The sequence below is a fragment of the Hydra vulgaris genome, chromosome 14 (assembly GCF_038396675.1).
Source record: "Hydra vulgaris chromosome 14, alternate assembly HydraT2T_AEP".
NCBI classification, from domain to species: Eukaryota; Metazoa; Cnidaria; class Hydrozoa; order Anthoathecata; family Hydridae; genus Hydra; species Hydra vulgaris.
In genome coordinates, this window is record NC_088933.1 from 7,120,001 (window position 1) to 7,133,122 (window position 13,122).

Below are 13,122 nucleotides of genomic sequence, written 5' to 3' on the forward strand. Positions count from 1 at the left end.
TAAATTTATTTTAAATCATTAAATTTCAAACTGATTAAGTGAAGTATTCTCCTTGGCAATGTTAAACATTCTTAACAGAACTTCGGAAGGTTTTGAAAAATTCATAACATAACATAAACATTCTAAACAAAACTTTTTTTTGTACAAATTTCCAAAAAGGTTTTGGAAATTTGTATAAAAATATAAGAATTTGGACACAATTGTAGACTATCAGTGCATTAACTTTAATAAAAATTATATCAACTATTCTTCAAAATAAGTTTTAAAATTATTTGAAAATCCACATTTTGATTTATACATGTTTGTTGTACATTACAATCTAAAACTTAGTCGATCTTTTTACGATCCTCGTCCTTATTATTTCTTATTATTTAAAGCAGTTACAATTTACAAAGGAAAATTGGGAGCAGTTGCAAAAGCCACAGATGTAAAAAGTGCTGTAATTTGCCTCAAGTCAGATTTACAGTTAGAATACTTTCTGAAAAAATTACCTTTAAATGCAACTAAAAACAAAGTGCTACCACCTACAAACGAGCAATATGTAACTCAAATAGAATGTTTTTATGAGAATGAATCGATAGCATTTAAATGTGAAAAGCTTTACGGAAATTTTTCATCACACTATCATAAGCAGGACTTATAAAAGAAGCTACGATATCTCAATGAAAATGTTTACTTAATAAATTATATAGAGTTGGAACAATATCGTCATCTATTGTTCATGCTGTCATAGCAAATTTGACATGACTTGGAAGTGAAAAAAAAAAAAGCAGCATATAATTTATGTGCTCAAATTTAGGTTACAAAAATAATGCTAAAAGTAAATCAATTCAATTGGGTAACATGTTTGAGTCTTATGCTCGAAAAAGATATATCAGGGAAATGAAAAAAACTCATAAAACTTTACATGTTACCAAACAGGGCTAATAGTATCAATCAAACACTTTATCTTGCAGCAAGCCCAGATGGTGTAACAAGTTGCACATGTTGTGAGTTTGGTTTGCTTGAAATTAAATGTCCATGGACATTTAGGCAAACAAAAGTGTGATTATGCTCAAAGAACTCAAAGTTTTATATAAAAAAAAAATCTTGTGTTAACATATACCCACAGAAAAGTAGTCATCAATGTTGCACACAAATACAAAACCAGTAATTTATAAGTGGCTATCCTCATGCTGATTTCTTTGTATGTTTAGCAAGTGATCAAAACTGTAAAAGAGTTTATTAAGGTCCTATCTAATAAAAACAAACAAAAATTTCAGATATTTTTAACAGAGTATGTTTTCACTGAATTTAAACACTAAGAAACTTGCAAAAAAAGAAATAGTTACTAAAATTTTAAATGTTCTTATAAAGAAATGATTCAGACAGTAAACAAGTTAATAAAAAGTTAACAAAGGACATCAGAGTTCTTGAGCAACAAAAAGTATGACAATGTGCTGAAAATTTATTGAAAACATTTTTATTATAAGTACGTTGTGATGCTTTGTTTTTTTTTTATACACAAAAGAAAATAGAGATATCTTTTTATTAATAATAGCATATTTAGTTTACATCAGATAAACTCCTTTATAATTAAGCTTTGTAAATTACTTGAAGTTCCATAAACAAAGCCGCCGAGAGCTTTTGTAAAGCCCGAGGCACGGCAGCAATTAGACGCCCCTATAAGCACTTATGTTCTTAAATTGAAAGCATATATATGTATACATATATATCACAGCAGAAAAAGTTAATTATTTACAACTTTTAGTTTAAAAAAAAATGTTAACAAATTCCATTATATTTTTAAAACATTTAGTTGTTGTAAGACAGAAGTTTTCCGAAACAACGGAAAAGCAATTACACGAACGAATCGGATCCTGTCCTTTAAATTCTCGAGACTGGGATGGAGGTCGAAAAAGTTGATCAGTCTCTAATCGTACTGAGCCAGTATTGTCTGAAAACAGCAGCTCTGATGTTGTTAATTAAATTGATTAATAAAATCTTCTGAAAAACTTTATTTTTATAGCGTAATCCCTAATTTAATAAGTAATTTAAATAGATTTTAGCATTAAAAATTTAAATATATATATATATATATATATATATATATACATATATATGTATATATATATATATATATATATATATATATATATATATATATATATATATATATATATATATATATATATATATATGTATATATATATTTATATATATATATATATATATATATATATATATATATATATATATATATATATATATATATATATATATATGTATATATATGTATATATATATATAATGCTAAATAGCTATATAAAAAATATAAAATTGAAATTATTGAAGCGATATTAAATGAAAATAAAATATTGGCGCAATTTTGCGGTCAATATGTAGCCAATATTGGCTATATATTGTTTTACAATATATACCCAATATTGTGAAACAATATTAGATATATATATCAAAATGTAGACATTTTATAATGGCACAATATTTTTAGAAATATTCAGCCAATCTTGATATAAATTTTGCCCCAACTTTGTGCCAATATTCCTTGCCACTAGGGTTGACTAATAAGTCTAAATATGCACATGTTTCATTTTTTTTCTGAAACATCTTTAATATTATAAAAATAATTTTAAAAATAAGATTTTTTTTATATATAAGTACCTCTATTTTAAATAAACAACTTGATAATAAACCCTATTATAGCAGCATCTTAATAAATGCTTCTATTTTATATAACTTTTTTTCTATTTGGGTAGAGTGAGGATAAGTGGAACGCGGAAGAAGTGGGACATCCTGAAAGTTCCAATTAGGAGTGGTGGCTAAATGCTGTTAACTAATAAATTACTTCCCCTCTATTTAGCAGAAACTGCTATGTTTTTCTGCGTGCGCTTGAAGCCCTAATTTTGAAATGTTTACTTTAAGCAAAAATCCGTTATATACAACGAACTTAATTTGTCGCTATTGCAATAACGGATTTTCTGTTAACTTAACGGTTTAAAGTTTTAGTGGATTGAAGTTCGTCGATATTAGTCCGTTGAAATTACGGATGTATTCCGTTCGTGCAACAAACAATATGTTAAAATAAACGAATTATAACACTTGGCGGCTTTTGCTGGTTTAGTAAAAAAAATTATTTAATACCTCATCGTATTGAATAATTTATTATTCCCTTAATTAAAAAAGAATTAAGTCAGATAGAACTGAGATTTCATATCAGTTGGCCTTTTTTTTAATATATAGATTATTTTATTATGACATTCAACATCTGACACAAGCAGTACTATTTATACAAACTAACATGATCGGGAGAGATTTTTTAGCAAGCTTTGAAAACGCTTTAACTTTTAAATTGAAAACTAATTAAACATTTATAATAATGTAATTCAATATAGAAACTTTCAGTTACAATAAAAGATAAAAATTTTAAACAAAAATATAAAAAGTTTTTTAACATATATCTAATTAATGCTGTTATTATATTCAAGGTCATAAAACATTTATGTAAAAATAAAGCCATGAATACAATTGTTACTATACTAAGTTTCAATTTTTAATACTGTTGTAAATTCGTGTACGTTTCAATTTTAGGAACCTGTTGTGGATTATTTAAAGATAAACAAGCCTTAAAACACAATAAAGAAATTTTGAATATAAATGATATACCTTAATATAAAATGAAAATTTTTTTTTGCTAATAACCTGTAAGAAACATTTGTTGCTGATTCTTTATTTCTAAATTGCTATTAAAAGTTATATAATCTTATTAGTTCTACATTTCAATGTATTAAACAAAAACTAAATGTGCTACAAAAGTTAATGTTACCTGCAAAGGAAAGGTTTTCAAATTTGTACACACATCAATAGTTACCAAGAATGAATGAAAAAAAAAAGACTGTCACCTTTTTAATTAATAATAATGAGCACGTTTAAAAGTATTAATATTAGAATTTGAATTTAAAACCTCATTCCTGAATGCCACATGTTTAAAAAAAAATAGTGTTACAACTAATTTAAATTTAAATTTAAACAGCATGATATAGCATGACACATGTCTAAAATAGCAAGTTATAAAAGCATATACAAACTTAAATATACCAATTATAAACAATTCATATATAAAATTAGCTGTGACTAGCCTAAATAAATACCCATTAAAAAAAATGCAAAGAAACGTTTTACAACTGATTTATTTTACAACTGATATAATAGCAATATAACAATAATTAATAATTATTATATAGCTGCAACTTACAGTGTGATATTCATGCCACGTGTCTAAAATTTCAAATTATAAAAGCATATAAACTAGCTCTATGTATACATAGCTGCAACAACCTAAATAATGATAACCATCAAAAGAAATGTTATAATTTTTAATTTTACAACTGATCTAAATTTATATCCTCAGTTACTAAATGTCTCGTCTAAAAAAGAAAATTATACAAGAATATATACAAGTCATATAGTCTATGTTATGGAAATAATTCTTAAATTAACCCTTTAATTTGTTCGATATTATTTATTATTAATTATTTATATATTATTTTAATTTATTCGATAAACCTTTGGTTTATCGAATAAATTAAAAATATATTCAAATCTCTATGTAGAAAATTTAAAATAAGTTTAATGACCTTCTAAATTAAAAATTATTTGTTTATTTCGATTTGTCAAAAAACAGAGTGTAATTTAAATTGTGTTTATCCGTTTGCTTTTTCTACCCAGCAAGCACATAACGTTGTTTCAACGTTATTCCAACGTCGCGAAATGGTTGATATATAGTTGGAAAATAAAGATCTAAATTTCAATGTTAGTTCAAAATTAAAAAAAAAACGTTAAAAATTTTACCGTTAGTTTAACGTTTATTTTTAACTAAAAATAAATGTTGAAAATAAACGTTGAATTAACGTTGAAAATAAACGTTGAACTAAAATTGAAAATAAACGTTGAATTAACGTTTAAATTACGTTGAAATAACGTTGAAATTTAGATAATTAAAAATAAACTTCAAAAATAAATTAAAGTGTTCCGACGCAAATATACTAATAATCCGGTATTAAAATAATATTTAATATTTCACAAAGATTTGTGCGTGGGAAAGTTTTTTAAAAACTTTTAATAAAAGTAATAATGTAATAAAAGTAAAAACATTAAATTATTTTATGCTATGAAAATATGTAAAATTTTACAAAAATTTATAAGATTTTGCGTTATACACAAGTTTTTTAAAAGTCTTTTTACATTATGTACAATACTTTACATTGCGTATTTTTTATAAAAATGGTGGATTAGAGATGAATATTTAAATCATTTAAAGATGTTTTATATATATATGTGTAAAATTTACTATCAAAGTCTTATTATAATTATGCAACTATTGTGCGGACCAGTATGTTTTGGTTTGTATAGTCAAAAGACAATGTTGTTTGTCTGAATGAAAATCTATCAAGTTGAATAAAAAATGATTGTGTCGATTGTCTGAATCGAAATGTGAAATTTGTAGTAAGAAATTAAAACACAACAGGTGGTTGGTATAAGTTTAAACTAAAATATGATAAAACTACAGGTGTTATAACCTATTATAAATAAATGATTATAACATATCAAGATTATAACATAATCTTTATCAAATTTTATTTAAAGTATTTATTGAGAAAAAAGTAATTATTGAGAAAAGAAAATTTAAAGCAAAAAGTAGACTAACTAATGTTGGCTTTGATAATATAGGAGCTAAAGTATACAATAAAGTCATTTTTAAATATATCTTTGTTTTGTCTTTTGAAAACAATGCTCAGCCAGAGAGATGAGCCAGTCAATGAAGATCTCTAAAGAACAAAAATATTTTTTGTAATGTATTTTAATGTCAAGCTGTTTAACTGTAATGGAGTTTAAATTAAATTAGATAAATAAAAAACATTCTGGTTATAAAATCCATATGAAATTATATAAACATTATGAAAGTTACAAAGAGTGTAAATTTGGACTTTTATTACTCTGCCATCATACATAATTGTCTTGAATATGTCAATATTGTACCATTTATGACATTTTTCTACAAATAATTTTTTTTACACATAATATAATCTAAATCATCAAGTTGCATAGATGACAAATTGATAAATAATTTTCTTATCTCACAAATAGTTAGTATTAATAGAAATGTTAGTATTTATAAAAAAAAAAAATTCATTAATAATTGTTAACAGCATGCTCATATTAGAGCTAAGATATCTTATAAACACACTTCAAAACAGCAAAAACTTTATAAAAAAGAAGAAAGATAGTTAGGGAAAAAGCTGTTTATAAACAGCTTTTCCCCTAACTTTCTTTATTCTTTTTATTAATATTTCAATATATCTGTTGAGTTTCAAATCATATTTATATAGACAAGTCTAGATCAGTTTGCCTACTAACTCTAACCTCTTAGTTGTATTAATGTTTGGTTTTTCAGTTCTTAATTAAGATTTTGTTTATTACATTTTTTTGCCATGATTTAATTATTTTTTGTTAATCTGTGGTTTGAATATTTCATTTATTTAATTTATTAGTGATTTGATTGTATTTTTACTGTTTTATTTTTAATAAAATTATTTGAATTTCAGAGGTTAATGGCAAATAAATTACAAACAAAGTTTAACTTGACCAGATCTATATCAAAACAAACAAAAGAGCATGAACTTAAAATATTTACAAGGTTATATTGGTATGTATATTATATTTCTTTGCCCTGCTCCCACTGATATATATATATATATATATATATATATATATATATATATATATATATATATATATATATATATATATATATATATATATATTTAAATATATATAAATATATATATATATATATATTTCTATACATATATATATATATATATATTATATATATATATATATATATATATATATATATATATATATATGTATGCATCCTAGTATCTTAAGCACCGGTAAACTCAAACTTTGTTATCTTTAACTGTAAGAGGACAAGATAATTGTACGTAACTGTGTTTGTTTATAGGTATATGTATATAAACGTGTATATATACTTATATTTATGCATATATATAAATATATATATATATACACATACATATAAATATATATATATATATATATATATTTATATATATATAAATATATATATATATTAATATTATTATATATATATATATATATATATATTTATATATATATATATATATATATATATATATATATATATATATATATATATATATATATATATATATATATATATATATATATATATATATATATATATATACTTATTAATATAAGTACATATACTTATTAACTAAAAATTGACGCCTGTTTTGATTTGTATATTTCAAACGTTTTCATATTTACGTTTACTTAACGTCGTTCTAACGTTTAGAATAGAGAGCTTAAGATATGAAAACTGCAACGGCAACGGAGATGACAAAGGTCTGGATCGAGTGGTTGCGATTTGCAGTTATTTAGATAAAACTAGTTACGAATTTCCGCTTCAGAAAATAGAAAACATCTTGAAATAAAAAAAAAGAAATTAAAAATGGCTCCTTTAAGAAATGTTAGAAACAGTTTACTGCTTGCATTAGAATCTAATATCATAGACGATGAGGAATTTTTACTTCTGTACAAATTAAATTTGTCTAAGAATCCAGATTTACCGTTTTGGAGTTATAAGCAATTTTGTTTAGAAATCATGTCTGATGATGAATGCAAAAGTGAATTTAGATTTCTACATGGTGATATATATCGCTTAGTCAATATAGTTCAACTACCTCAAGAATTTGTATGTTATAATGGGTCAAAAGTTACTCCGGTAGAAGCACTATGTATTTTTTTAAAAAGGTTTTCCTACCCATGTAGACTACTCGATATGATACCTCGTTTTGGACGACCTGTTCCGCAATTAAGCATGATTTCAAATCAAGTTATGAACTTTCTCTATGAACGTTGGATTCATTTATTTACAACACTTAATCAAAACTGGCTTTCTCCAAATAATCTAGAAATATTTGCCGACGTTGTGCATCACAAAGGAGCTCCACTTGCAAACTGCTGGGGATTCATAGATGCGACTGTTAGACCAATAACTAGACCAGGAAAAAACCAAAGAGTACTCTACAATGGACATAAAAAAATACACAGTCTAAAATTTCAATCTGTAGTGGCTCCAAATGGCCTTATAGCTAACTTATTTGGACCAGTTGAGGGAAAGAAACACGATAGTGGAATGTTAGCTGACTCTAATTTATTAAATTTATTAGGACAGCATTCATTTGATACTGCAGGTAATCCCCGCATATCCTCTTAGAGTGCATTTACAAACAGGCTTTAAAGGTGCAATGTTATCTCCACAACAGAAAATTTGGAACAAGAGAATGAGCGAAGTCAGAGTGTCAGTTGAATGGTTATTTGGAGATATTTTGAACTATTTTAAATTTTTAGACTTTAAAAAAAACTTAAAAATCGGCCTAAATGCTGTGGGAAAAATGTATATAGTTTGTGCCTTACTGAATAATGCTCGAAGTTGTTTATATGGTTCACAGACATCTAATTATTTTGGTATTAATCCACCTACACTTAAGGAATATTTTGTATAAAAATAAAAGACAATAATAGAAAACTAGATCACTTAATGTTTGAACTTTAAAATCATTTTTTTATAAGTTTTTTTTTAAAGAAAATATTAGTCACTTTCAAGTGAATTTCATTTATTTTTTGGAAAGTTGTTTTATTAATTCTAACATTGTTGCTTGCTGCTGCGATTGTTGTTGCACTATTTCCTGCATAATTGTTTGTTGTTGTTGAAAGAGTTTCAACATTTCTGATTGATTCTGCAGACTTTGTTTTTTTAATTCTAGCTCTTCCTTTTTTATAGCTCCATCTCTTTCTCCTTTCTCTCGTAGATATACCATAGTTTCAGAGCCAGTATTTTTTGAACGTTTGCACTTTTTTTGCCCATTTCTTTCTGTTGTTTCTGATAAAGTTTCCATACTACGCTTTCGCATTTCAGTAGCTTTACTTTGATTGTTAACTTCGAGTAATTTTGCATCACTTTGTGATGAATGTGTTTCGTCAGCCTCTTTGAATCTTTCTATTATATCAGCAACAGCTATATCCACCTCTGATTCTATTGGGTCAATACCAGTTGCTTTTTCTTTATCTCTTGTTTTCTTTTTATGGTTTTCAATTAAAACATTTAAGTGGTCTCGCACAGCTCTTGACTTAACTTTAAAAATTGGTTGACTCGCGGAATTAAGTGCATTTGCAATCTTTTCCCAACTTTTTCCTCTTTCTATGGACCCTTTTTTCAATTGGTATGGCTCATGGAGTAATATTTCACGAAGAAAGAAAATGTCATGCTCCTCTGTCCATCTCATTAAACTAAGAAATAAAAAATTAAGAACCTAAATAAATTAATAAACTTAAAGTTCATTATTATATATATATATATATATATATATATATATATATATATATATATATATATATATATATATATATATATATATATATATATATAAAGAGTCAGAGAGCTATTATTACTATTTTTATTATTGTATTTGTTATTGTATTATTCAACAATAACTATTGTGTGTGTGCGTGTAGATATATATATATATATATATATATATATATATATATATATATATATATATATATATATATATATATATATATATATAGATACATTTATATATTTATATATATATATAAATTTGTGTATTTATACTTATGTAGATATCCTAAATTTGTATCAGAAATTAAATAATTACTTTGTTACACTTTTGGAGCAACAACTAATTCGATCCATTTATAAGCCGTTTCCAAAAAACTCGAATTTCAACGTTTTGACGTTGCGTAAAAAGTTTTAAAACGGCATTTCAGGGAATCCCATCCATTGCGCATGCCTAGTGTCGAATATTTGTCATAAATTGTAGAAGTTGCGGTTGCAGTTTTCATATCGTAAGCTCTCTAATATCGACTTACGTTAGACAATATTGTCAACCTTTAATCGACCTTAACTAAACGTACATATTTATAGATTTAAAGGCTACGCTCTACATCTTTTAATATATACGTTTGTTAAACGTCGATCAAACTTTTACTTATGGACTAATATAAGTTGTTATTCTAAACGTTTTATCGACGTCTAATAAACGTTTATTATATTATAATATAGTTATATAGCATTGGTAAGAAGACTTACATAACAGCTTAATAATGTGGTTTAAATTGCCATAATTAAAACGATACAAAAAACTTATTAAAAATTATTTTTTATTGGCCTAGTAATTTAATTAGGCTTAAATGCGTTTTCAAGATTCACTTCCTAAAAACAACTTAAAGCAAAACGACTAAAAAATAAATAATAAACAAGTGTCTGGTGCGTCGGTGTCATTTTAATTCATGGAATTTAAAATGCTCTTATCGCGACAATCTAATTTCCTAAGGCCAACAAATTAATGATCTTCGATGTTTTAGAAATTATTGATGGCGACATGGAATCAGTTTAAAATATGAGTTGTTGGTCTCTTGATATGAAAGTCCTGGTGCAAGAACTTTTTTTGAAAGTTTCATAAACAGTTTAAACTCATTTTGTATATGCTAATATGATTGTGTAACAGTAGGTATTCATCTTTGCAATAATCAAGAGGTTTAATACCTAAATATTTACTTTTTTTAATTTAGATGCATTTTAGTGTAATTTAGTTACATTTGCTAAAGAAAATCGGTGGAACAGTGCTGGTAAAAACCACTACATATGTTATGTCGCGACGTTACTAATTTTTTGGTGTCAAAATTAAACATGCATGGTACAGGAAATTTTGGAAACTATTGTTATTATTTTATGTATTATTTGATTTAGAAATTGTTACTATATCATATCTACTGTAAAAAGCTTGATCATTTAATTTTTTTTAATTATCGAAACATAAACAAGTATATTGCACAAACATTTTTTCTCTAAATTCCCACAAGATGAAAGCGTTTAATGTAAGTTTATAACTTTATATACAGTTTCATAAAATAAAAGTATAGTATATAATTTCATTACTTTATTAAGTATATCTTATTATATACAACGTTATTTTAATTTAAATTAGTTTTAAAACTTGAATAGAATGAAATTACGTTAACTAAATCAAAGAAACTATTAGACAAGATCAAAAAGTTTAATACACGTTTACTTAGTTTACTTAAATCTAAACTAAATATAAGTTAATTAGACTAGATTTAAACATTAGACAAAGATTGAAAATTAGATAAAATCTAAACGCTTTATATACGTTTAATGATCCCATAATATGCGTCTAAAATACGTTTAAATATAGACATTTTATGGACGTTTGTTCTAAACGTTAATCTGGATTTCATTCTAAACGGATAATCGACCAAATGTAAAAGTTGTTTTAATGTTTAATAGACGTTAAGAAAAGAAACAATAATTCTTTATAAACTTATAATACTTCACATTGTTCACAAGCAAATGTGAAAAATAAGTGATCAATAGTGGAAAAAAAATCAACTCATTACTGATCCGTGTCTAATTTACTTCACTATTGACCAAGATATTACCCCTTTTGGATAAAGATACATTATACATCAACATCATACATCAATGCATATACGCAAACATAATACAAACCTTGGAGGCAGTTATACATCACTTAAGTCAAACATTGGTTTAGGCGAACCGTTTTTCTTGGTCCCAGTGAGGGTCAAGTAATCTGTAACTAACTGTATTTATATATGCATATGTGTATATTATATATATGTATATATATATAATATATACATATATATGTATATACTATTGATCACTTATTTTTCACATTTGCTTGTGAACAATGTGAAGTATAATAAAATTTGTAAAATGTAAAAATGTACCTTAGTTTAAAGATATTTTTATTTAGATGCAGTTACCCGATGTTCTTGAATAAAAAGACAATGCACAAAGATTTAATTTAGAATGTTTAAAGTTTGCACGGTATTGATTGGATTGTAGAAAACGTGCATTAAATTAAAATGAGTCTGATGACAGAAGGCGATAAATATACATATGAATTTGCCCAGTGAAAAAGCGCATATGGGATACGCGTGGATTTTTTCCATATGTAACCCATGTGGGGATCATTATTTTGTCCCATGTGGGTTTTATATGGTATATCCCACATGGATTCCATATGGTGAATCCCATATGGGATACGCGTGGGTTTTTACCATATGTAACCCATATATAGATTATTATTTTGTCCCATGTGGGTTTCATATGGTAAATCACACATGGGTTTTATGTCGTAAATCCTACATGGGATATAGGTGGAAAATTCTATATTTTATAGATCTTAAATGCCACATATATTTTAATCCAAATGGCATAAAATAGTCAATACCAGACAAATGAAAGTCCGAATGCTTCTATGATAATTTTCAAAAATCCTTTAGTTTAAAAATTACTTAAATAGTAATTTAAAATTAATCATCGAAGCTTTCAGTTAGGCTTAACTTAATCTGGTATTTGCTACTTTATCCCATTTGGGATTCAAAATGTGTAGCATTTTTGATCTTTTACGTGTGATGTTTTCCACCTTTAACCTAAGTGGGATTTACCATAAACTATTATAACGAAATTTTATAAAACTGGAAAACGTGTTACAAAATGAATTTATTTTAAATTATATGCTATTAATGAATACATTCAAAATAAATATTGAATATATATTTTTTTTTTTTGCGATTTTCACACCGTCTTTTGTGGATTGAATTAAGTAAATCGCTTCGGCTTGAATAATACCAAGGTTTTTAGAATTTTCTAACTTTCTTCAAACATTTTCTAAAATAAAAAATATATATATATATATATATATATATATATATATATATATATATATATATATATATATATATATATATATATATATACAGAGAGAGAGAGAGAGAGAGAGAGAGAGAGAGAGAGAGAGAGAGAGAGAGAGAGAGAGAGAGAGAGAGAGAGAGAGAGAGCAATTTTAATTAGGAACTTTACTATTCGAGCAATTTTAAATACTAGCCAGGTTGAAGTCATTAATGACTGCAATATTTCACAAATAATTATTTCCTAAT

At 25.4% G+C, this 13,122-nt stretch overlaps 2 protein-coding genes across 2 annotated transcripts in view; one reads left to right on the forward strand and one right to left on the reverse strand.

Annotated features, from left to right (window-relative positions):
- Positions 1 to 643, forward strand: part of LOC136090873 (uncharacterized) — a 14,703-nt gene extending 14,060 nt beyond the window's left edge. Inside the window, exon 2 of the mRNA XM_065817849.1 lies at positions 396 to 643. Coding sequence (XP_065673921.1) covers positions 396 to 643 — 248 coding nt within the window. The remainder of the gene's footprint in view (positions 1 to 395) is intronic.
- Positions 644 to 8,679: 8,036 nt separating this feature from the next.
- LOC136090724 (uncharacterized) lies at positions 8,680 to 9,887 on the reverse strand. The gene is made up of 2 exons (XM_065817594.1): positions 9,792 to 9,887; positions 8,680 to 9,399 (listed from the first exon to the last, which is right to left on the reverse strand). The coding sequence occupies exons 1-2, from the start codon at positions 9,827 to 9,829 to the stop codon at positions 8,727 to 8,729; spliced, it is 711 nt and encodes a 236-aa protein (XP_065673666.1). The 5' UTR covers positions 9,830 to 9,887; the 3' UTR covers positions 8,680 to 8,726.
- Between the last annotated feature and the right edge of the window lie 3,235 nt (positions 9,888 to 13,122).